Source organism: Erythrolamprus reginae, chromosome 1 (genome assembly GCF_031021105.1).
Source record: "Erythrolamprus reginae isolate rEryReg1 chromosome 1, rEryReg1.hap1, whole genome shotgun sequence".
Taxonomy (NCBI): domain Eukaryota; kingdom Metazoa; phylum Chordata; class Lepidosauria; order Squamata; family Dipsadidae; genus Erythrolamprus; species Erythrolamprus reginae.
The window spans coordinates 331,692,740-331,718,516 of NC_091950.1; the positions used below are offsets into that span (position 1 = coordinate 331,692,740).

The 25,777-nt window shown below is 41.0% G+C and overlaps 1 protein-coding gene across 3 annotated transcripts in view; it reads left to right on the plus strand.

Annotated features, from left to right (window-relative positions):
* KIF25 (kinesin family member 25) overlaps positions 1-23,937 on the plus strand; it is a 58,611-nt gene extending 34,674 nt beyond the window's left edge. For 2 of the 3 annotated variants that reach the window (XM_070740299.1, XM_070740307.1), the window contains exons 11-15: positions 1,965-2,141; positions 10,630-10,784; positions 12,555-12,731; positions 20,234-20,389; positions 23,076-23,937. In XM_070740299.1, coding sequence (XP_070596400.1) covers positions 1,965-2,141; positions 10,630-10,784; positions 12,555-12,731; positions 20,234-20,389; positions 23,076-23,233 — 823 coding nt within the window. In that variant the 3' untranslated portion in view covers positions 23,234-23,937. The remainder of the gene's footprint in view (positions 1-1,964; positions 2,142-10,629; positions 10,785-12,554; positions 12,732-20,233; positions 20,390-23,075) is intronic. The other variant, XM_070740317.1, reaches the window with a different exon arrangement.
* Positions 23,938-25,777: the final 1,840 nt, after the last annotated feature.

Here is a 25,777-nt window from a genome sequence, read left to right on the forward strand (position 1 = left end):
TCTAGACAAGGAAGACCTTGTTTTGATTTCATATGAAATAATAATTCTACACAAGACTTTGAATTACTGTATTTTTTGGACTATAAAACACACTTCTCTCCCCCCCCCCCCCAAAAAAAAAAGTTGGTGGAAATGTCTGTGCATCTTATAGACCAGTGGTTCTCAACCTGGGGGTCGGGACCCCTTTGGGGGTCGAATGACTGTTTCACAGGGGTCACCTAAGACCATGGGAAAAGACAAATTTCTCATGGTGTTAGGAACTAAAGCTATATTCTGGCACCTTGAAACATATTTTTACAATCCGACCAATCAGGCGTTTGCAGTGAGAATGTCCCTGTGACCTTCCTGCCAATCAGCTTAAAGCTCTGTTGGGAGAATTGGCGCTGGACTTGTGATTGGGGGTCGCGGCACAACATGAGGAACTGTATTAAGGGGTTGCGGCATTAGAAAGGTTGAGAACCACTGTTATAGACTGAATACAGGCCTGTTTTTGGTGTCCCAAACCCTCCGTGCCTTCTGTTTTTGCCCTCAGCAACACTGCAGGCCAAAAATGGGCACATTTTTGGCCTGCAAAGTGCTTCTGGGGACCAGAGAGGGCAAAAACAGAATGCATGGAGGCCCAAACATTTTTTTTCTTGTTTTACTCCTCTAAATCTAGGTGCGTCTTATAGTCTGAAAAATATGCTATCACTGCATCTTCTCGGGTCAAAAATAGAATGTCTAGGTAAAATACCTATGAAATACCTCTATCTATAGTACCCTGTGATCTTCCAACAACTTAATATAGAAGATTGGTAATGTATTTGTTAATAAATACATTAATAATTATTATTACCAGAAATTTTGCAATATTTTGTTAATGTAACCCAGTGCTTTTGAAATAGTGGGGTGGGCTGCCTTGGAGGAGGGCATGGATTGATGCCGGGGGGGGGGATATGTTTTTTTTTGCCACAGAGAGTAGGACGTGCATCCTACCTGATACTTGTAGCGGTAGCTCCATTGCGTTCCTTGCCGTTATGTCCAGGGCAGCCTGTTCTAAAAGAAAACATGTCACAAGTTCAATCAAATTTCTCAAACTTGTGAGACGTTTTCTTTTAGAACGGGCTACCTGTCTGGACACAACCGTGAGGAATGCTATGGAGGTACTGGTACAAATATCAAGTAGGACGTGTGTCTCGCAGTAAGGCACAATTTGGGGACGGCAGGTTGGGCGGGCCAAACCACGATACTATTTACAGTCAAGGAGGAGACTTGGGGGAGGGCGCAAAATGTGTATTTCTTCCTTGGAGGGGGGGGGGTAACAGAAAATAATTGAGAAACACTGATATAACCTTACAATAAAATAAAATGTGTTTATCTAGTCATATCTCCAGTCTACCTGGGAGGACTAATATGTGCAATAATAATAGTGCAATAATATTAATATTGGAGATCTGAAGGCACAGACCTCCTACCTCCACTTTTAACTGCTTGATCCATTAGGGTTTTTCCCAAGTTTCTATCTCTGACCGTTAAGTATTGCCCGGATGGGAGGGGCATAGTGGGGTAGCAAAAATGGAGCTCCACCCCAGAGCACCCAATTTGCACTGAACGATGTTGAAAGAAAATGCAGGGTGCCCTGCATAAGCTACGGCCACAGTGTGGTAGTAAAAATTTTGGTAGACCTTCACTGGTCTTATTCCTAGGTAGTATCTCTTCCCCTTCTTCCTCAAGATCACCCACACTCATTCCATTAAAGCCATAGAGCTCTATAGCATATTACAGAATAAGCAGTGAATAAATAGTTTGACTCACGTTTTAGAAAAGCTCAGGTATCTAAGAAAAAAAAACACACGAATACCAAAGATTATAGACTTTTAGTATCTATTCAAGTCATAATAATCTGCTGGATCACCAATATATCTTATTTAGGATAGTTGTTTTTTAATTTCAGTCTTTTAAATCCTTCCCCCCCCCCCTTTCAGTCTTCTTTCAGAAAAGTCACCAGGAAGCCATTGGGTTGAGGTTTCTGTTGTAGAAGTGTATAATAATGAAGTATTTGATCTCCTGGCCAAAGATAACTCTGGAAGGCTGAATAGTATCAAAAGGGGTATAATGACAAATAAAGAAGGAAAGAATGATATTCCACTTCTTACCAATGAGTGAGTACTTCAGGGAGTGTCTTTGAATAATAACTTGTTGTACAACATGTGTCATTGAGCATTTGTCAAAAAAATTGAGCTTTAACATCTCTCATAGTGTCTTTCATTCCATATCTGTTTGTGGCCTATTAGCATTGTAACAGTGTGTTATTTTTTTAACCTCTTGATTGCATGGAAACATTTATTCCATTTTCTCTCTGAAAGTTTATGTAATTTAAGAATATCCAAATGGGGAAGGATTATAGGGCACATGCAAATCCCACTCCGATATTTGTATGCGTACAGGTCCTCCTACATTTAGCGCAAAGATACAAGAAAGAGTAATAAGTAAATATGACCCATGTGTTTGGAAATCTTTATAGTATTAAGTCTAAGTGCTATTGCTATCAGATTAGGGCCCATATAATTGAGATGCATTTGACTACAATATTAAAAGCAGTAGAATACTATAGTGTGAAATAATAAAGTGCAAAATTGTAGTCCAAGAAAATTGCTGACAGGGAGAACTTTTCTGTTCTCAAAATGGTTGCTTCAGCTTCGTTAAATTCCAATTTAGTGGAAAACAAATTGGTAAAATTGTTATCTGTTATCCTTTCTTTTTCCTCAATAATAATAATAATAATAATAATAATAATAATAATTTATTAGATTTGTATGCCGCCCCTCTCCGAAGAGGTATTTATAATTGTTGAATATGTATTAAGTTAATGTAAATGTTTGAATCAGAAATGTGAATTGTGATTGGTTTAGAAATTGACCGGGAAATTCAAGAAAGTGACAGTTGTGTTTAAGCGGGAAAGTGAGAGTATAAAAGAGGCAAGCTGACAATGTTTCAGTCAGTCGCACCAAGAGCTGAACTCACAAGTTCAATTGTATCTCTGCTACCGCGAATAAAGCACTTTTAAAGAAGAGTCTCAGTATTCTTCAATAATCAGTCTCAGTTTACCTTTGGCTTTTCTTCTGGGCAGGTAGGCACCGTTTCAAACAAAGGTCTGAGTCTCCTCACACCTTGTCCAAAGCTTAACAGTAATATGTATGTAAAGCTGACAGACACATACATTTATTGTGGAAACTCTCTCCTTAACTTCACACAGGTTGTAGGCAAATACCTCTGTGGATTTCAAATTATCCCTAAAGTTTTTCAGGCTTCAGCTGATGGTGAGGTACATTGTACAATTCACTTGTCGCAAAGGTGCTTTCTCAAGAAGGCAACTGGACTTTCTGCTTTAAAAAAAAACAAATGTGTTTCGCTTCTCATCTAAGAAGCTTCTTCAGCTGAAGAAGCTGATTATTTTATTTATTTATTTTATTTTAATTTTTTTCGAATTTATAAGCCACCCCTCTCCTGACGGACTCAGATCGGCGCACAACAATAAGATAAATACAAAAATTAAAAACCCTAGAATAGCATACAACAATCAAATGATACAGAGTTAAAACCCAATGTTAAACAAAACATACAACCATCAATCATTCATAATACTGGCTGAAGCAGAATGTTATCAGTCAATGGCCCCCGGCATGCCGGCACAGGCATGTTTTTAAAGCCTTTTGGAAGGCCAGGAGGGTGGGAGTTCTGCGAATCTCTGGGGTGGGAGTTGGTTCCAGAGGACTGGAGCCACAACAGAGAAGGCCCTTCCCCGTAGTCCCGCCAGCCAGCACTGCTTGGCTGATGGGACCCAGAGAAGGCCCACTCTGTGCAATCTAATTCGTCACGGGGATGTGTGAGGTAGAAGACGGTCCTGTAAATAATCTGGTCCTAAGCCATGTAGGACTTTACAGGTGATAACCAACACCTTACATTGCGTTCAGAGACCAATTGGAAGCCAGTGCAGTGATGGACTTCTTGGATGAGAAGCAAAACATCTTCAAAGAAAAACAAGACTGTCCAGTTACCTTCTTGAAAAAGCACCTTTGGGACAACCATGACCTGGATGACTGGGAATCTACATAGACTGATCACTTAGCAACTGTTTGAAGTTATGACGGGTTCCCCCCCACCCCCAAAATATATATGACCAGTTTCAAACTTCCAACATCAGGGGGTAGGGAGAAGTCATGTGATCACATTTTGAGTCGCCAGCAAGTGACCCACATTTTACAGTACAGGAGAACTACATATTATTTATTGCTTGCTTGCTTGCTTGCTTGCTTGCTTGCTTGCTTGCTTGCTTGCTTGCTTGCTTGCTTGCTTGCTTGCTTGCTTGCTTGCTTGCTTGCTTGCTTGCTTGCTTGCTTGCTTGCTTGCTTGCTTGCTTGCTTGCTTGCTTGCTTGATTGATTGATTGATTGATTGATTGATTGATTGATTGATTTTGTCCATTACACAATGAAGATTATAGAGGATATACTCGTAGTAAAATATATCTAAGAAAGAATAAAATATATAAGAATAAAATATATCAATGAAAGAATAGAAGAAAAGATATAGGAATAGAAGAAAGATATAGGAGAGCAATAGGACAGGGGATGGGAAGCACGCTAGTGCACTTATGCACCCCTCTTACTCACCTCTTAGGAATCTGGAGAGGTCAACCGTGCATAGTCTAAGGGTAAAGTGTCGGGGGTTTGGGGATGACACTACGGAGTCCAGTAAGTCTACGGAGAGGGGCGCCATACAAGTCTAATAAATAATAATAATAATAATAATGATGATGATGATGATGATGATGATGATGATGATGATGAGTTCCACTCGGTTATTGAAGTTGTATTTTTTACAGTCAAGTTTGGTTGATATTAAGTTTAAATCTGTTGTGTGCTCTTGTGTTGTTGTGGTTGAAGCTGAAGTAGTCGCCGACAGGCAAGACATTGCAGTATATAATCTTGTGGGCAATACTTAGATCATGTTTATGGCGTTTTAGTTCTAAGCGTTCTAGACCCAGGATTGTAGGGTATTCTGTTTAAGAAGAATTTTTGCTTATTAAATTCCAAACTAAACTCTGTTTCTGACCTCAGTGGAATTGAGATTTTTTTTTTCACTGCTCCTTCAGCTTGCAAAGTTGCTTTGCACAGTGCAAGCATTTCGTGTACCATTTGGCAGAGGAAGGGAGAGAGGGAAATGGACCTCAGACACAACAGTCCTTTTATTTCCTTTATAAACTATAATATACTGCACCCACAAAGGAGATAATTTAAGGCAGTATTTTTGTCTGTGGGTTTTACTAACATAAGCAAACCACTGGAGCTTTGTTTATGTGTTTCTCTGTCATTGCCAAAAAAGCCTTGATTTAAAAATATGCACAAACGCACTGGGGGCAGGGGAGTCTGAGCAGACATAATTCTCTCCATCTGGTTTTATAATCTGCAAACCCTGATCACAGAACAGGGTGAAAAAAACCCTGATTTTTTTTTTCACAATCATGGTTGGAACATTTCCTTAAGGCTGATATTTTAGGGGCAGTAAATGTTCTTTTTATATTTAATGGCCAGTGGGAAGGGAGCTGGATTCTGTGTCATTAAAAAACATTTTTAATTTCTTTAAAATAATAAGTGCATGATTAATTTGAAATGGGAATAATATTTCGAGACTTCAAAGATTTTTTTTTTAAAAAAATCAACATCTAAGCTCTTAAATTTTAATAAGAATTTAAATAAAACCAGATAACTGTTGGAATTTTGTCATCTTCTAAGTAATTTTTTTTAAAGTGTAGTTTCTCTTTGTTCACAGTTCTGTCAGTTTTGGCCCATTTCTCTAGTTTTACGGGAATGGGTGGGAAGGGTTTTAAAGAACAAAGCGAGTACCGCGTCAACCAGCATTTCTCAACCTTAGCAACTTTAAGATGTGTTTACTTGAATTCCCAGAATTTCCCCACCATTGCAAAGAACTAGGGATAACGTTCCATCTCTTAAAATCCTCCACTATCTTTACCTCAATTTTGGTGGACAAAGTTTACAATTTTGGAAAGTGGCCATCAATACATCAGGCCCAATATAAACATCAAGTTGTTAAAGTTTCTGATTTCTGCTCATAAACTAGGGGGTCCCGAACATTTGGGCTACATGCACACACACACATTACTTGCGCTAGCATCGCTGTGAGTGTCACACGGGTGCTTATGCCTCCATTTGCATTGCATGTGCTTGCCCGCATCCACACAAGCGTGTATCCACCTCCAGGCTGCCAACCCAGAAAGGTTGGGGAGCTCTGTTCTAAACCATTTCATTATTCTATGCTGGTTGTTTAGAGCCATGGTGGTGCAGTGGTTAGAATGCCGCATTGCAGGCTAATTCTGCCGACTGCCAGCAGTTCAGCAGTTTGATTCTCACCAGCTCAAGGTTGACTCAATCTTCCGTCCTTCTGAGGTTGGTAAAATGAGGAGCCAAATTGCGGGCAATAGGATGGCAATAGGCTGACTCTGTGAACAACTTAGAGAGGGCTGTAAAGTACGATGAAACGGTATATGAGTCTAAATGCTATTTCTAGTGCTATTAGCTCAAAGTGAATGCAGTGGTACCTCTACGAGTCTGCAGAGAGGGGCGGCATACAAATCTAAATAAACACAAACAAACATAAACAAACATACTTAAGAACTTAATTTGTTCTGTGACCAGGTTCTTAAGTAGAAAATTTTGTAAGCAGAAGCAATTTTCCCCATAGGAATCAATGTAAAAGCAAATAATGCATGCAAACCCATTAGGAAAGAAATAAAAGCTCGGAGTTTGGGTGGGAGGAGGAGGAGGAAGAAGAGGAGGAAGATAGTCACTTCCGAAGGAAGAAGGTGAGGTGAGGGGAATAAAAAAAATCCAAAACTTTAAGACTTAAAAAAAGAAGAGAGTCTCTGAGGCGGCGAGGAGGAACATACAGCCGGTGCGAGGCTACCTCCCATATGCCAGTGAGAGAAACCCAGGAGGAATGGCAGGAAACTGGCCGGGCCTTCATGCTGCTCTCAAATTTCCTGGGAAATTTTTCCAGGCTAGGGTTCTTAAGTAGAAAATGGTTCTTAAGAAAAGGCAAAAAAATCTTGAACACTGGTTTTTATCTAGAAAAGTTCTTTAGTAGAGCCGTTGTTAGGTAGAGGTACCACTGTATCTGTTTTCTCTGATAGTTTGCATTGACTAAGCCCATCTGCACAATGAATTAATTAAAAGTGTGAGGAGAATCTGCAGAGTTAAATAGGTTCCGTTCTTCTGCATAACTATAAGAAAGATGACAAAAGGAATGGATCACAGAGAGATTGAATTAAAGCAGTCCTTTACATTACTCATCCTCTTTCTCAACAGTACAGCTGGCTTCCCTCCTTGCCTAGGCAACTGATGGCTAGTATTTAAAAGACCAGATAATTTATAATTTGTGTTGGTGCTACAAAGTTCAAATGAAAGAGAACTGGTTGCAAAAGCTAGAATTTATGTCTTGTAAGAAAGAGATCTCATCTGCAGTTGTTCCAACTTGTAGCAGATTCTTTTAAGCATAACTTTGGGGGAAATCCATTAAGAAAAATGTAGTTTTTTTCAAAACATTTTTTCAGCTGAAACACATATGGTACGTGTTAAATTCCACATACTTAAGGGAAACAATGTACCAATAAATGCATAAATTTATACAGAAAAAATTAACTGTGAAAACCAACTGTAAAAAAAGTAAAACATTCTTGGTTCTTGACTGCCTTGACTCTCTGGAGTCTAAAATATGCTATTGGGAGGTTAAATAATAATAATAATAATAAATAATAATAATTATTATTATTATTATTATTATTATTATTATTATTATTTATTGGACTTGTATGCCGCTGTTCTCCGAAGACTCGGGGCAGCTCACAGGGTACAATATAAAACAATGTGTATACAAATTTAATTAGTTAAAACTATAGGCTAAGATCCCACTATATTAAAAACAATCATAATATTTCATCTGTATTGAATTTTTGTAGATAATTACAAAGCATGGGCAACCCTCAGTGCTCCCCCCCAAGCATCATTCAAAGCAATATAAACAACTGTTAATTTTACTTCATTGGGTTAATCAAGAGAGCAAAACTGGGTTGTTTTCTCCTTGGAAGGGATGTTTACAGGAACTACATTTTCCTTCACTTCAGCCACCATGTCAGTAGCATTTTGACCTGCATAGGAGGCAATGATACCATCCATAACAAATAATCTTCCAACCTCAATTTGTTTATGGTCAGGCGAGGGTTCCAACTTACCGCTGCTACCAGTGGCTGATGTGCATGCAGCTCTAGGTTACTGGCATACGGGTGCATGGATCGGAGCGAGATTTGGCTTCTGTACACACGCAGAAAGCAAATCCAGATTCCTAAGAGGCCAGTAAGGGGCGTGCATAAGTGCCCCAGCATGCCTTCCGTCCCCTGTCCCATTGTCTCTCCTATATTTCTTTATATTCTCTCTTCTATCCTATATCTTTTCTTCTATTCTTTCATGGATATATTTTATTCCTGTATCTTTTCTTCTATTCTTTCATTGATATATTTTATTCCTGTATCTTTTCTTCTATTCTTTCATTGATATATTTTATTCCTGTTATCTTTCTTCTATTCTTTCATTGATATATTTTATTCCTATATCTTTCTTCTATTCTTTCATTGATATATTTTATTCCTGTATCTTTTCTTCTATTCTTTCATTGATATATTTTATTCCTGTTATCTTTCTTCTATTCTTTCATTGATATATTTTATTCCTGTATCTTTTCTTCTGTTCTTTCATTGATATACAGTACTTTATTCCTATCTTTTCTTCTATTCTTTCACTGATATATTTTATTCCTGTATCTTTCTTCTATTCTTTCATTGCTATATGTTATTCCTATATCTTTTCTTCTATTCTTTCATTGCTATATTTTATTCCTATATCTATTCTTCTATTCTTTCATTGATATATTTTATTCCTGTACCTTTCTTCTATTCTTTCATTGATATATTTTATTCCTATATCTTTTCTTCTATTCTTTCATTGATATATTTTATGATGAGTACATCCTCTGTAACCTTCATTATGTTTTGGACAAAATAAATAAAATAAAAATAAACAAGATGTGCAAACGTGTGAGATTTCATGATTTTTTTTGCTTCTGCACCTGCGCGGAAGCAAAAAAACCACAGAAAATCACTGAAATCTCATGCGCGCCTCTTCTTATGAGACTTTGCTTCCTGCACATGTGCAGAAGCCAAATCTCACTCCAATGAGATGCATGCATGCGCTGGCCGGTCACCCAGAGCTGCATGTGCACCTCTGCTGGTGTGGCGTGCTCCCCATTCCGCTAGGAACCTGATACTAGTTTTTATCAAGGAAGGAAGAATCCTGACTTTCTGAAACAGTCTTTCCACTGTTAAACATCTATTCTATTCTGTTAAGAAACATGTTTTTATGCTTAGCCAAAATCTGCTTCCTTTGCAAAATCCACACAGTAGTCCTACTTTAACTTTGGGATACATTCCAAAAGATACGTCTACTGTTTGTGACCTCTAACAAACAACAGGGAGCGGTTAATACATAGGAATGGAGAAGAGAGACATTCTGAACAGATGATTCCTAACCAAATCTCTTCAATTTGAAATGGTTCCTGACATGGGTATCTATGAATGAACTGATAATTTCTTTTAAAAACACAGTTACAATTAAGCAATCTATTCACTGTACTAATTTCTGTGAGCATTGGCTCATGTCATCCTTTAATTACTGAATTTTCTTGCAATTTTATTTATTTATTGTTTATTTATTTATTTATTGGATTTATATGCTGCCCCCTCCGAGGAATTTTATGCTGTTTCGATTAAAAAAGATGTTGGATGCTGGCAGGAATTTATGTTTTCTTTTCTTTGTGCCAAATAATAGCAAGTAAGATTCCATTTTCCCCAATCCATGATCTAGAGCAAGATGCGTAGTCCTTTACTGTACCAGTAGCAACCCATTACTGCAGCCAAAAATGGATCTTGGGAGGCTGTTTTCACCAGCAGAGTGCTCAGGCCCCCAAAGGTGCCCTCAACGCAAGTGATGTTGAGCTGGCCATGCCCACCCTGCCATGCCTACCCCAGCCCCCTTAGGCCAAACACAACCCTGATGCGGCCCTCAATGAAATTGAGTTTGACACTCCTGATCTAGAATCAGATGTGAACAAGATGCTTTAGACCAGTTTGGACTATGATAGGTTCTTTCCTCAGCAATTGGCTAACTCTGGGTCAAGCAGAATTTTGTCTTCATAGCCTTTGTTTCATTTCTTGAAAAATACATTGATTTCCCCAAGACTGCAGTGTTCTAGCTTTGTTAAGCATTCTGAAACTGAAAGGACTACAGAAGCTTTTCTGATCCAAGTAACAGTAAATGGCTTGTTAGACAACCGTATAATATAATCAACAATGATTTGTTTGTTTGTTTAATTTGACTTATATACCACCCATTGTGAATGCATTATTCTATTTGCAAGCTCTATCATTTCGCTATTCCCATTGAATATTTTCCTGTGAAATAACTTTAGATGCTCTGAATTTTATAAAAAATATCATTTTATATACATACATATATTTTCTAAGACGTGTTGAAGACGTTGTGGGATTCTTGGAGCTTGTTAACCAAGGTCTACAGCTGAGGGCCAAACACTCAACCCTTGTACATACGGATTCATCTCGTTCTCACCTTGTGATAACGTTGACAATAACCATCAAGTCTACTTCAGAGGATGATTTTGGTAAGAAACTTGTTTATGGTATACATCTAATATATATAAGAAATGGAACCATAATAAGATTTCAAAAGTTCATGTGATTGCAGGAAGTCCTTGTTCATTAAGTGGGATTGAAAACTCTCAAAGGTGCTTTTTCAAGAGGTGACTGGCCTTTCTGATTTTTCTTTGAAGACGTTTCGCTTCTAATCCAAGAAACTTCTTCAGCTCTGAAGAAACAGCTTTGTGAAAGACATGATATGGATGATTAAGAATCTCCATAGACCAGTGTTTCCCAACCTTGTCAACTTGAAGAAATTTGGACTTCAATGCCCAGAATTCCCCAGGCCAAATTTCTTCAAGTTGCCAAGGTCGGGAAACACTGCCATAGACAATTGGAAACTCTGTTGCTAAGCAGAAATCGTTAAGCATGATGTCATGTGACTGCACCACTTAGCGACAGCAGATCCAGACATATCGGTTGCTGTCATTCAACAAAGACTAAACAGGTTGTTAAGGGAGGGTATCATGCAACTACCACTTTAATTTTCCTGCTGGCTTCACCATTGACTCAGGCAAATTGCAATCACAATGTTGGACTGTGGACGTTGACTTGTAATTGCAAAGCAGTCACCAAATGCCTGAATTATGATCATGTGACTGTGGGGTCTTTGCAACAGTTGCAACTATGAGGACTGGTCATAAGTACCACTTATTCAGCAGCACCATGACTTTGAATGGTTGCTGAACAAGCTTAAATGAACACTTCCTTCACTCTGCCCCTTTTCTGCATATTGTATTGTGACATCCCTACAAAGGGGAAGGGCCTTGCCCTATGATGGTATAATGCCACTAAAAGCATTTGATCCTGTAGATACCTCTGAGATTTCTTAAACACTGAAACCGTAGGGGCAATATATAATTCCTAAGGAGCATTTTCCATACTTCAACAACGGTGTAACAAAAAGGTCTTTAAATTCTGTTAGTGGAGATATCTTCAAGAGGACTTCTGCTACTAACAACTGGACAGATCCATAATGAGACAGCAGATTCCTTAAATAGTCAGACTCTAAGCCATTTAGGGTTTTCAAGTTCAATTGTGCCCAGTAAAACGATTGGCAAGCATCCATACCTTTTGGGCAGGCATCATATTATCCCTATGTCTAGTTTTTCGTTATTATTATTATTTTTCTCCTGAGTTTTTATTTTTTATTGTATTTTTATTACCATACAGACATTTTAGGTATTTATTATCTCATTTCTCATTTCATTCTTTTACAAGATCTTTATAAATATATTCTATATTTATCTTATTTATTAGTTCAAGGTTGCTTTTTTTACCATCCTCCCTTTCTATCTTATACAGCCCTTCCTGCTTTCTTCTTTCTTCCCTTCCCCATTCTCTTTCTTAACCTACTTCTCCTCTCTTCGTTTCCTCTTCCCTACTTCCCCTCCTGCCATCTCTCCTTACTCTCTTCTCTCCTCTTCTCTTCTTTCCTCCTCCTCTCTCTTTCTTCTAACTCCTCTCTTCCCTTTCTCTTTGCTGTACTTTCTCCATTTTTCTGGGATGGTATTTGTTTATTTAATTTTGTGTGCTGTCCGCTCCCTGAATTCTTTAACACAATCTTACATTTTTTCATATTTTATTCCATATAAATTCTTTTAATCTTTTATTCGTTATTAGACTAGCTGTAACATTTTTAGCCTTGGGTCAGCATGTCCTTTGAAATTATCCAAATCTATTGTATGCTTAATTTTGCAGGTTCAAAATAAATTGTTTTTGTTGTTGTTATTCAGCTCCTCCCTGGACAAGTGACCATTCTAGTCCAAAACTGGATAAAGAACATTTCTTCACCTCGGCTCGCTCTTCTAGACCTTGCTCACCAGCACAGCTCTCCATGGAATCTGTAAAGAGACGGAAGCCAATGAGAACAAAACTTCAACTGGTTGATTTAGCTGGTAGTGAAAGTGTTGGTATGTTAGACTTTGGAGCAAATCATTCCTATGTGGATAATGGTCACAATTCAAAGTGTTGGTTATGACCTATAAAGCCCTTCATGGCATCGGACCAGAATATCTCCAGGACCGCCTTCTGCCGCACGAATCCCAGCAAACGGTTAGGTCCCACAGAGTTGGCCTTCTCCGGGTCCCATCGACTAAACAATGTCGTTTGGCGGGACCCAGGAGAAGAGCCTTCTCTGTGGCGGCCCCGACCCTCTGGAACCAGCTCCCCCTGGAGATCAGAACTGCCTCCACCCTCCTTGCCTTTCGTAAAGTTCTTAAGACTCAGGCATGGGGGAACTGAGACATCTCCCCCGGGCCTATGTAGTTTATACATGGTATGTTTGTGTGTATGCTTGCTTTTAATAATGGGGTTTTTAGTGTTTTTTAAATTATTAGATTTGTTCTTACATTGTCTTTGTTATTGTTGTGAGCCGCCCCGAGTCTACGGAGAGGGGCGGCATACAAATCTAATTAATAATAATAATAATAATAATAATAATAATAATAATAATAATAATAATAATGTTTGCGACGATATCGGACTAGTTTGCATTTAGCTTCCGAAGATACAAGCCACATGTAGAGACCCCAAAGTTGGTATCAGAAATCCATCAAATGAGATTTTTGATGTCAAGCTGGTGAAGAGGGACAGGCAATTCTTGAGCAGTCTACCCTCAAACCACATTTCTTTTTATATCAGTAGGTAGGAAAAAGGCTCCCCTCCCTCCATTTGTTCTGAAGTTAGACTTAACATTAAATTGCTTTGTTAAATTTCCCGGAAGTTTGACATTTTTCTTCTGTAAGAAGAAACCCACTGAAAATGTCACCACCTTTATTTAATAGTTTGAAGCCAATTTTAGCACCATGCTCATGAGGAAGCCAGGAGGCAGATAAAGGGCTATTGCAGGCTACCACTGTACAATATCTTCACTTTGCTTGCTTAATATTTATGGAATACTTATTCTCCTGAAAAAAGCTGGACTTCCAAACTATCCTTCAATTTCTTTTCTTTCTTTCTTTTTTTTTGGGGGGGGGGCGGAGACAAAGCTTCAAAGTGAATGTACTGATTTTTCTTGCTGTTGTTGCCTTATTAAAAATTAAGTTATGCTGGTGGTATGCAAAAGTTAGAGCCCTGCTAACAATTTGCCTGACCTATCTTCCCTGTCCTCTACGAGCATCCGTGTACAGTGGTCCCCCGATTATCGCGAGGGTTCCGTTCCAGGACCCCTCGCAATGATCGGTTTTTCACGAAGTAGCGCTGCGGAAGTAAAAACACCATCTGCGCATGCGCAGATGGTGTTTTTACTTCCGCCGCAGCAGCGAGGAGCCAAAGATTGGGGTTTCCCCGCCGCCCACGCAAACTCCTCGCTGCTGCCGCGCCCGCCGCTTGTTTTAAAACGTCGCCGCCGGCATGGGGGACTTCCTAGCAGCACCCCAAACCCGGGTTGGGGGTCCGGGGGGTGCTTGCAAGCCCCCCATGCCGGCGGCGACGTTTTAAAACAGCCGCGCGGCTTCCCAACTGAGTCCCAAAACCAAACGCGGAAGTTCGCCTTTGGCATTTGGCTTCGGGACTCAGTTGGGAAGCCGCGCGGCTGTTTTAAAACGTCGCCGCCGGCATGGGGGGCTTGCCAGCACCCCCCGGACCCCCAACCCGGGTTTGGGGGGCTGCTAGGAAGCCCCCCATGCTGGCGGCGACGTTTTAAAACAGCCGCGCGGCTTCCCAACTGAGTCCCGAAGCCAAACGCGGAAGTTCGCCTTTCACGTTTGGCTTCGGGACTCAGTTGGGAAGCCGCGCGGCTGTTTTAAAACGTCGCCGCCGGCATGGGGGGCTTGCCAGCACCCCCCGGACCCCCAACCCGGGTTTGGGAAGCTGCTAGGAAGCCCCCCATGCCGGCGGCGATGTTTTAAAACAGCCGCGCGGCTTCCCAACTGAGTCCCGAAGTCAAACGTCAAAGGCGAACTTCCGCGTTTGGCTTCGGGACTCAGTTGGGAAGCCGCGCGGCTGTTTTAAAACGTCGCCGCCATCATGGGGGGCTTCCTAGCAGCCCCCCAAACCCGGGTTGGGGGTCCGGGGGGTGCTGGCAAGCCCCCCATGCCGGCGGCGACGTTTTAAAACAGCCGTGCGGCTTCCCAACTGAGTCCCGAAGCCAAACATCAAAGGCGAACTTCCGCGTTTGGCTTCGGGACTCAGTTGGGAAGCCGCGTGGCTGTTTTAAAACGTCGCCGAGGCATGGGGGGGGATTGCCAGCACCCCCCGGACCCCCAACCCGGGTTTGGGGGGCTGCTAGGAAGCCCCCCATGCCGGTGGCAACGTTTTAAAACAGCCGCGCGGCTTCCCAACTGAGTCCCGAAGCCAAACGCGGAAGTTCGCCTTTGACGTTTGGCTTTGGGACTCAGTTGGGAAGCCGCGCGGCTGTTTTAAAACGTCGCCGCCGGCATGGGGGGCTTGCCAGCACCCCCCCGAACCCGGGTGGCCGGGCGAGCAGCGAGCGAACGGCGGGTGGCCGGGCGAAGGGCGGGCGAGCGGCGAACGGCGGGCGAGCGGGTGCTGGGGGGGCTTCTCGCCCTCCCGCCAGCAAGAGGGGGAAGACCCAGGGAAGCCGCCCAGCAGCTGATCTGCCCGGCGCCATCTACGCATGCGTGGCCATAAAAAAAAGGGCGCGCATGCGCAGATGGTGTTTTTACTTCCGGGTTGAAAAATCGCGATTTAGCCCGTTCGCAATGATCGGGATCGCGATACCCGGGGGATCACTGTACTGCTTTACCCTAAAAAATAAAGCAAAGGAGTTGGCCGAGAACATTACATTTCGCGACCTTTGAATTCCTAGTATTCAATCAGCTATAGCACTGTTGGTGAACCTTTTTGGCATGAGCGTGCATGTGCGCAGGTCCCTGGTGTGCATGCTTGGGAGCAATGGAACCTGGGCAATGGCTGGTGTTCCCGGAAAGGTGGCTTTGCGTGCCACTTTCAACACGCATGCCATAGGTTCACCATCACGGAGCTATAGTGTGCTGGTGCCCCACTGCATGACGGTTGGTATAAGTTGGTGTAAAAAATTTCCATAGCATATATGTTGCAGCCTGTTGCAGCCTGTTGCGGCCTACTCAAGACTCACTTATACTAGCAGGCGTGGGGGAGTTGAGACACCTTTCTCCCAGGCTTTTTTATACTTTGTTTTATGTTTGGTATGAATGTGCTGTTTGGTTTTTTAAATAATGATAGGGTTTTATATGTTTTTTAATATTAGATTTGTTCCACTGCTATATTGTTTTTATTGCTGTTGTGAGCCGCCCCGAGTCTTCGGAGAGGGGCGGCATACAAATCTAATAAATAAAATAAATAAATAAATCGGGGTCAGCATCAAGGCAATGTGAGAGCTCTGAGGGAGAAGAGGGAATGGAGCTGTCAGAGAGAGAGACAGACAGACAGAGATGGAGCCTGGGCTGTCTGTCAGCCATCTGATGGAGAGTCAACAGTTCCCAGGTCTGGAAGTGGCTGATGAGGAAGAGGAGGAACAGTTCTAGGGGTGGGTTCTGACTTACCTCACTGCTAGTTTGCTTCCTCATGTACCGCGTGGGCATGTGTGTGTTGCTTTCCTCATGCGTGCATGCAGAGTGCTAAAAAATGAGCTTCTCTGCATGTGCAGAAGTAAAAAACGAAATCTCAGCACTTATGGCGCTGCTGAGAGAGCCAGTTTGAGGGCGTGTCCAGCCGGCCATTGCTGCCGGTTCGACAAGCAGGGTGGGAATTCCCGCTACCAGTTTTATAGAATCAGTACGAACTGGCAGGAACTCACCTCAGAAAAGCTGGGTCCAGTGCCTGACATGAGGATGTGCAGAAGGCGGAAGAGAAGAGAGCAGTGGAAATCTGTAGGCCGATCCTTGGGAAAGAAGAGCCACCGCTGATAGCAAAGTCCAACCCTAATTCTGGGGATAAAAGGCATGGGGCGGAATTGAATTGGTATAAATGAGAAGTATGTGTGTTCAGTAATGGGCAGCCAAATTTTTTACTGCCACACTGTGGGCGTGGTTTATTTTGTGTGTGTGGCTTGATAGTCATGTGACTGGGTAGGAGTGGCTTGAATGATCATCATTGTTTAAGTGAACTGTTATTGCCGCACAATGCCTTTTCATCTCAGCTGTGGGCATAGTGAGGGCTTCGCCAGGGGAAAAAGACCACAGCCCAGGCTGCTTCAGCATGGCGCAGCTCTCATGGCCTTGGGAGGTGGCCACGTGAGGCTGGAGGGGAGCCGGGCAGGAGAGAGGGAAGCTCATCTGAGGCCAGGAAGGAGGAAAGAGGAAAAAAGCGAGGAGCACACAGCAGCAGCAGCAGGGGAAAAAAGGAGAGCTGAGCTGAGACCAGTAATCCAGGAAGTTACTGCCACCGGTCAGCTAGAGCTGTGCATGCAGTTTTATTTTTGCCGGTGGAACTGCGTTCCACTCCGTCCTGCCTGCTGCCCACCCCTGTGTGTGTTGTTTAAACTGCTTTTAAGTTTTAATTTGGATTTTAGAAATTGCTTGGTTTTTTCCCCCTTGACTTCTTTTTATTATTTTTGTTATTGTAATTTTATACTGTTGTGAGCCGCCTTGAGTCCTTTGGGATTGGGCAGCATAGAAGACAAATTAATTAATTAATTAAACAAGCAAACAAACAAACAAACAACTATTCAAACTCAACCCGGATAAGACGGAGTGGCTGTGGGTTTTGCCTCCCAAGGACAATTCCATCTGTCCATCCATCACCCTGGGGGGGGAGTCACTAACCCCCTCAGAGAGGGTCCGCAACTTGGGCGTCCTCCTCGATCCACAGCTCACATTAGAGAAACATCTTTCAGCTGTGGCGAGGGGGGCGTTTGCCCAGGTTCGTCTGGTGCACCAGTTGCGGCCCTATTTGGACCGGGAGTCACTGCTCACAGTCACTCATGCCCTCATCACCTCGAGGCTCGACTACTGTAACCCTACTGTAACGCTCTCTACATGGGGCTACCTTTGAAAAGTGTTCGGAAACTTCAGATCGTGCAGAATGCAGCTGCGAGAGCTATCATGGGCTTTCCTAAATTTGCCCATGTCACACCAACACTCCGCAGTCTGCATTGGTTGCCGATCAGTTTCCGGTCACAATTCAAAGTGTTGGTTATGACCTATAAAGCCCTTCATGGCACCGGACCAGAATATCTCCGGGAATCCCAGTGACCAGTTAGGTCCCACAGAGTTGGCCTTCTCCGGGTCCCGTCAACTAAACAATGTCGTTTGGCGGGACCCAGGGGAAGAGCCTTCTCTGTGGCGGCCCCGACCCTTTGGAATCAACTCCCCCCAGATATCAGAGTTGCCCCCACCCTCCTAGCCTTTCGTAAGCTCCTTAAAACCCACCTCTGTCGTCAGGCATGGGGGAATTGACATGTTCCTTCCCCCTAGGCTTATAAAATTTGTGTATGGTATGCTAGTGTGTATGATTGGTTTTTAACTTGTGGTGTTCTTAAAATTAATTTAATATTGGATTTGTCTTGTATTGCTGTTGCTGTGAGCCGCCCCGAGTCTGCGGAGAGGGACGGCATACAAATCTGATTAAACTAAACTAAACTAAACTATTCAACTCCCTGCCACACAGATTTGTTAGCCTGATGTGTGGGAGAAACTTTTTGACGAGGCTGCTGGCATTCCTAATAAAGGAATCATTGCTTCAACTACAGAGGGTTTGTTGTGTTTGGGGAGCCGGGTCAGAACAGAAGCTTTCTTAATGCCAGTCCACAGAATCTCAGACTATCTTCCTATACTTCTTTTCCTACCCCGCAAATAGTCAGCATTTTGAATTTGTTGAATGGTCAACCTCCAATCCCATTTTTGAGTGGTTTCCTTGGCTCAAAAACGTAGCATCCTTCTATCCCTGCTAATACTTTTTCTTAAAGCTATAGTTAGCTATAAAAGGACAAACACCTAGGAAATCAGTTCATTTTTCATATATGCACATAAACACGTTAAGCATATTCATTCCAAAAATAGGCAATCTCTTCATTTGGAAATGCAAAGGAGTCCCTTGGATGAACAAATCACCCCAATAAGGTAGCTTTCTAATTCTTCAGCCATAATGCCCATCCATTATGTTTATAATATATTCTAATATATTATAATACTAATATATCCACTGTATTAACCTCAGTTAGAGTGCTTGCATGTTAAGATGATGCTGTTTAAGCAAAAATATTTGATGTTAGGAACTCCTGCTTTGGACAGGGGATTGGACAAGAATAATTCCAGGGTCATTTCCCACCCTATTATTTTATGTTCTATGTAAATATGCCATATATTTGTTAAAACATACACTTAATTTGCAAAGACTTAGCTCTCTGGAGAAGATTCAAAAGCTGGGCAAGATAGAGGGAAAGAGAAAGAGGACAACCAACAGCAAAGTAGATGGATTCAGTTCCAATGTCAATTAATTTTGGGAAACCTCAAGGACCAGATTAGGGACAAGTTGCCATGGAGAAATCTGTTTGATCACTAGGAGTTGAAAATGACATGATAGCACATAATTATTTAGCAGATTTTTTTTAAAAAAAATTGAGTCTCCTCGTGGGAAAATAATAGTAAGAAGAATATTAATGGTTTTTATAAACAATTTTCTGTTTTCTTTGGCGTTTACCTTTCCCAAATATTTTCTTCCTTTTTTAAAAGCACACGGCTTTTTTCCTCCCCACAAATTCTGATCGTTTCCTAAAGTACAAGCTTTCTTACCAATAAAAGCCACTTAGTTAAACGTAACCTTCCAGAAATAATGTTTTGAAAACTGAGCCTAGGTTATAAAAGCACACTTTTTGTGGCTGCCAATTACTCTTTTTTTTTTTCCCTGGTGGCTGTTTTAAGAGTAAATAGTGAACTTTTAAAAAAACTTTATAAAGTTTGCTTTTTATACCAAAAATGCAGTTGAACCACATTATAATTTCTACCATTCATTGATGAGAACCATTTGATGATCTTGTCCTATGAAAATCCAGATCTTGGTGGGAAGTATCATATGGCATCATTAACTGCAGGGATTAATACCAATTTAGCTATATTAACATTTACGTAATACATAGATTAAAATAGTAACCTAAACAACATTTATTCAGAATTAAATCCAGCTGTATATTCAGGTGATTTTTGTCCTAACTTTCTTGGATGTCCACAGTACGGGTAAAATGAGGACCCAGATTGTGGGGGCAATAGGCTGGCTCTGTTAAAAAGTGCTATTGCTAACATGCTGTAAGCCGCCCTGAGTCTAAGGAGAAGGGCGGCATAAAAATTGAATGAATGAATAAATGAATGAATGAATGAATGAATGAATGAATCCTCAAGAGTCTTCTATAACCTTTTGTCCGACAAAACTCAAATGCGGCGTATGCAGGAATTAAAAGTATGCAATTATGCAAAATGTTTACTTTTGTTTTTCAGATGTGGATTTTTTGTTTTGTTTTTTATGATTATTGTATCAGGTATGTCTGGTGTAACTGGATCACTGTTGAGAGAGACCTCCTTCATTAATCGCAGTTTGTCTGCTCTAGCAGATGTACTTGGAGCCCTATCAGAGCAGAAATCTCACATTCCATATCGAAATAGCAAACTTACACATTTGCTACAGGATGCCATAGGTGAGTATAGCTTGATACAATATAATATTTATACTTATTTGCATACCTCTTATTATTACAGTGGTTAGAGTGCAGTTCAGATCTCACCGGCTCAAAGTTGACACAGCCTTCCATCCTTCCGAGGTTGGTAAAATGAGGATCCAGATTGTTGGGGGCAATATGCTGACTCTGTAAAGTGCTTTGAGAGAGAACTGTGAAAGCACTATGAAATGGTATATAAGTCTAAGTGTTAATTGCCATTACTATTGCTAGTACAATGAAGTTGAATTTCTATACCAATTTTCAAATGTATAGTTGATATAGAAGTGTAGTTTCAAGAAGCAAAGGTGACTAATGATAAGATTCTTATTTTAACCAAGGAGAGATACTAGATTTTCTAGTTCATTTAAAAAAAAAATTCTAGCAAGATTCTTACTATTTCACTATGTCACATGTATATTGTAAAATGAGGTGGTTACCAGAATGAAAGAATAGCCCTTCTGGATCAGATCAGATTCTAGGCGCCCCGAGTCTTCGGAGAGGGGCAGCATATAAATCCAATAAATGAATAGATAGATAGATAGATAGATAGATAGATAGATAGATAGATAGATAGATAGATAGATAGATAGATAGATGATAGATAGATAGATAGATAGATAGATAGATAGATAGATGATAGATAGATAGATAGATAGATAGATAGATAGATAGATAGATAGATAGATAGATAGATAGATAGATAGATAGATCAAGGCTCATCTGAATCCATTATTGTGTTTCCCACAATGGCCATAAGAGGTGTTTCTGGATGCTCACAAGCAAATGTACATAAGAGCCAGTTTGGTCTATGGCAGGGACAGGCAAAGTTGGCTCTTCTATGACATGTGGACTTCAACTCCCAGAATTCCTGAGATAGCATGATTGGCTCAGGAATTCTGAGAGTTGAAGTCCACAAGTCATAGAAGAGCCAACTTTGCCTATCCTTGGTCTATGGAACCAGGCTCGAAAGCAGGAGACCATGAGTTCTAGAAGCCACTTTGGCCAGTCACTCATTCTCAGCCCAACTCACCTCACTGGTTGTTACTGTGGGAAAAGCAGGAGGAAGAATATGTGTTTCTGTCATATTTATTCTATTTTTATTTTATTTATTTATTTGTCAAAACATGTACAAGATAATAGGTATGGTATAAACATAAACAAGGTAAATTTGGACAATAGAACAGTAGGACAGAGACAGTAGGCACGATGGTGCCCTTATGTTGGATATGTTTGTCACCTTGAGTTCTTTGTAAAAAAAATACGGAAGCTGGAATACAAATATTCTCCCCTACAACTGGTATATACTGCCATCAATCAGGAGGAATATTGAATTCTTTAGACCAGTGGCCTTTGACAGACCTGTCCATAAATTTATCCAGCCTGCCAAGTTAGTGGTCACAGCAATGTATGTAATGTGTGTTTTAATTATCCATGGTGTAAAGAGGTACTGTCCTAAATCTTATTACTTTGGATCATTCCCGGTTGTAGAATTTTTCAGAAAAAGGGGGGTGGGAAGTCACTCTGGCCATCTTCTTGTCTATGATTTTATATACCTCAGTCATTCCAACTCCCCATTTCCTTTTTTACATAAAGAGTTCCAAAGGTTCGATTTGTTTTTCATACTGAGAGTATTTGAATGCCTTCGTTATTTTGGTTGCCCTCTTTGAATATGGCCCAGCTAACATTAACCTTTGCTTGATGCTTTAGCCACTTGAAGAGCTCTTCACAAACATTTCTGGTTCTCCCCCACCATTTGTTATTATTTCCACACTTGAGATGCTTGGTGCTCACCTGGGGTCAAGATCATTTATGAACAAGTTAAAAACCACTTGTTACAACATAGGCACTTCAGGGACTCCACTTCTTACTCCCTCCATTGAAAAAAAAATGGTCCCTTTATTCCTAGACTTTGCTTTGCTTTCTAATCAATTCATCATCCACAGAGACACAAATTATCCTATCTCATAGCAACTAAAATTTATTTAAGAGAAAATTCAGTTGTAAAGTTTCCTTTACAACACTGGGTCCTAAGAACTTAATCTTTGAATTCCTTAGTTAGACATGAATGATTCAAAACGTGCTTCACTACAGGTTTCTGTTATACAGTTATTTATCCACCAAGCTTTCTGGAGCCAAGGTTTGGCATTGGGGCAATTGAATCAGTTAACATGTATATCTTCAGTTAACATGTATATGGACCAGAATATCTCCGGGACCGCCTTCTGCCGCACGAATCCCAGTGACCAGTTAGGTCCCACAGAGTGGTCCTTCTCCGGGTCCCGTCAACTAAACAATGTCATTTGGCGGGGCCCATGGGAAGAGCCTTCTCTGTGGCGGCCCCGGCCCTCTGGAACCAACTGCCCCCAGAGATCAGAATTGCCCCCACCCACCTTGCCTTTCGTAAGCTCCTTAAAACCCACCTCTGTTGTCAGGCATGGGGGGATTGAGATATACCTTCCCCCTAGGCCTATACAATTTATGCATGGTATGTTTGTGTGTATGTTTGGTTTTTAATAAGGGTTTTTAGTAATTTAAATATTAGATTTGTTATATGCTGTTTTTATTATTGTTGTTAGCCGTCCCTAGTCTACAGAGAGGGGCGGCATACAAATCTAATAAACAAACAAACAAACAAACAAACAAACATCTTCCTGATTCTTTTTAGGTGGTGATGCAAAGTTGCTGGTGGTATTGTGTGTCTCTCCAAGCCAGAAGTATATAACAGAGTCACTTCAAACCCTGGGATTTGGGTCTCGTGCTCGGCAAGTTCAGAGAGGGCATGCCAAGAAAAGAAATGAGCTGGCGCTGAACAAATCCAAATAAGTCATAAGACCTCTGTGGATTAAAAATTTATTAATGAGTTCCTCAGACTGAAAAATAATCTTGTTACGAAAAAAAAGTATAAATTGCCTTTTAAAATAAGTATGCTTTGATGCAGTATTGGCAAGACATAAACATGCTAAGCAATATTCGTTCCAAAAATAATTAGTGATATTAACTCCCACCCCCACCTCATAGAATAATGTTTTTAGGAAGAGCAACAAGACACTAATGTTTATAAGAAAGTCATTTGACACAGAACTTCTACAATCTAAGTGGGCAACTTTGGTATTTACAACCTATGGACTTTAACTTCCAGAATCTTTAAGCCAAGCAGAATTCTGGGAATTGAAGTCCACAGGTTATAAAGATACCATAATTGCCAATCCCTGGTCTAAGTGGTAGCTATGCAGTTAGTTCCATGAGAGTTGGCTCAATTCTCTGATGAATACATGGAAAAATGGTCACTCTCCCAACCTTTTTCTGATATCTCCCCATAATTTTCTAATTTGTCATCTTTTAGAACATTTTCCCAAAGTCTTACAATGGAACTATAATTGAGTAACCGGAATATTGGCATTGCAATGGTTTGTTGGAAAAAAGTATACTGCCTCTGAGGAAGTTTATTTATTTTTTCTTATATATGTAAAGTAGGCATTCTCAAAGTTTATGATACCCTGATTTCCAAATAAATAAATTTGTGTGGCTTTCTCTTTCTCCTTATTTCCATGTATCACAATGCCATTGTTTATCCACCCAGGGATGGTCCTGATCTAGCAGTCATCCAACAAGATGACTCCAACAAGATGTACCCCAAAGCTGAATTGTCAGAGCAGCAAAAACTCTTGCAACAGCTCCAACTCAACCAATAGCCATTGGAGGAAATTTGGCTAGGATCAAGGCATTATTGGGTGGGGTCGCCTTTCCCCTCTTCTAAGGGCTTGCATTGTTGCAAGACAACAATAATACAACAAACACCGATGTTACCTAGATTGGTAATGGAATATCTGCCAGAAAACCACCATGCTAAGAGAGCACAAAGGAGACTGTTGAAGAACAGTCCTGCTCCTGTATCTCAGGCAGGGTCTACTCCAGCATCAATTTCTGCACTCCACCAGAGCTAGTAGAGAAGATATAGTCTTTCTATTAAATAATCTTATCTTGCTGCACCCGGAGTAGTGTCTTCTTAGCACTTGTCTTCTAGAACAGTGGTGGATTGCTACCGGTTTGGACCGGTTCACCCGAACCGGTGGTGGAAATTTGCCTCCCCTTGCCGAACTGTTGAGATAATCATGAACTGGGAGAGCTAATGTTAACAAGGTCAGCCAATGAATAGGCATAGCAACTAAGTCAGCCAATGGCAGCTAACCACTTCTGAGTCTGTGCAGAGAATCAAAACTGGAACTTAAGCATAAGGCTAGACATGGCTCCAGGTCCACTCTGCTCTCTTGTTTCTCTCTGAACTAGAAGCTACTTGTGTTGCTATATGGAAGAAGAAGTCTGCTAATAGTATTGTAAATTCATCTGTTACTATGTTTATAAAGTTAATGAATCCAGCTGAATCAGTCATCTGTATGTGCTTCTGGTTTTGAGTTTTGCAATGAACTTTAATAATAGCCAGCTGGCCACGCCCCTGAACTAGTCCTCTGGTTGCCACTCCTTGAAAGTGGCTGGCAAAGAACCCTCTGCGCATGTGCACAGGGTAATTTCCCTGATGTGATGTAGGTACATGCTTCCGACATGATGCAAACTGGTAGGGAAGGTAAATGGAACCCACTCTGGTTCTGGAGCAACATGACATGGGAGATTCAGATGATCCTCTTAGATCTGGCTTTTTCTCTTGGGATTTGGGTCAAGTGGACAATGTTATTGATGTGGGTCGCCCCCTCAGGGAGTGGTGTTATTGTATATCCTGGGGTACCAAGGGTTAAAAAGGGTCCTTGCAATTAGACAGAGTGGGTCTCTCCTCAGCTTTACAATCCTACAGATATCATTACCCAAGGTTTGAGAACTTCTCATGAAGAGCATAAACATTGTGCTGGTAGACTAAAGGGATATTTATTAAGAGCTGTTTTTTTTTAAAGAGGGGAATGTAGCAACAGATTTTCTGCTACATACGAGTCTTCAGAGAGGGGCGGCATACAAATCTAATAAATTATTATTATTATTATTATTATTATTATTATTATTATTATTATTATTATTACTACACTCTGGGTAATGTAGTCCATGATATGTGACCTCATCTGTGTGTTCTTATTGGCCATTGAGCTATACCTAGGCTGCTAGGTAATTGTGCCATGCTCGCCAAGAGCTATTTTTAAGTCTTAACAAAGGACCATGCGATAGCCTGCAGATAGAAGAAATGAATCTCTTTTCACCTACTGTAATGGGACAGATTATGGTCATATATTCTGAGGAATTTCATCTCATTAGTAAGTCTATGCTATGAAGTTACCAGACAATGAATGTAATCTGTATGACTTATCCATTTGCGTGGAGTTTTATCTGTCTAAGAAAGGATTCCTGAGTTTGTACCAGTAAAAT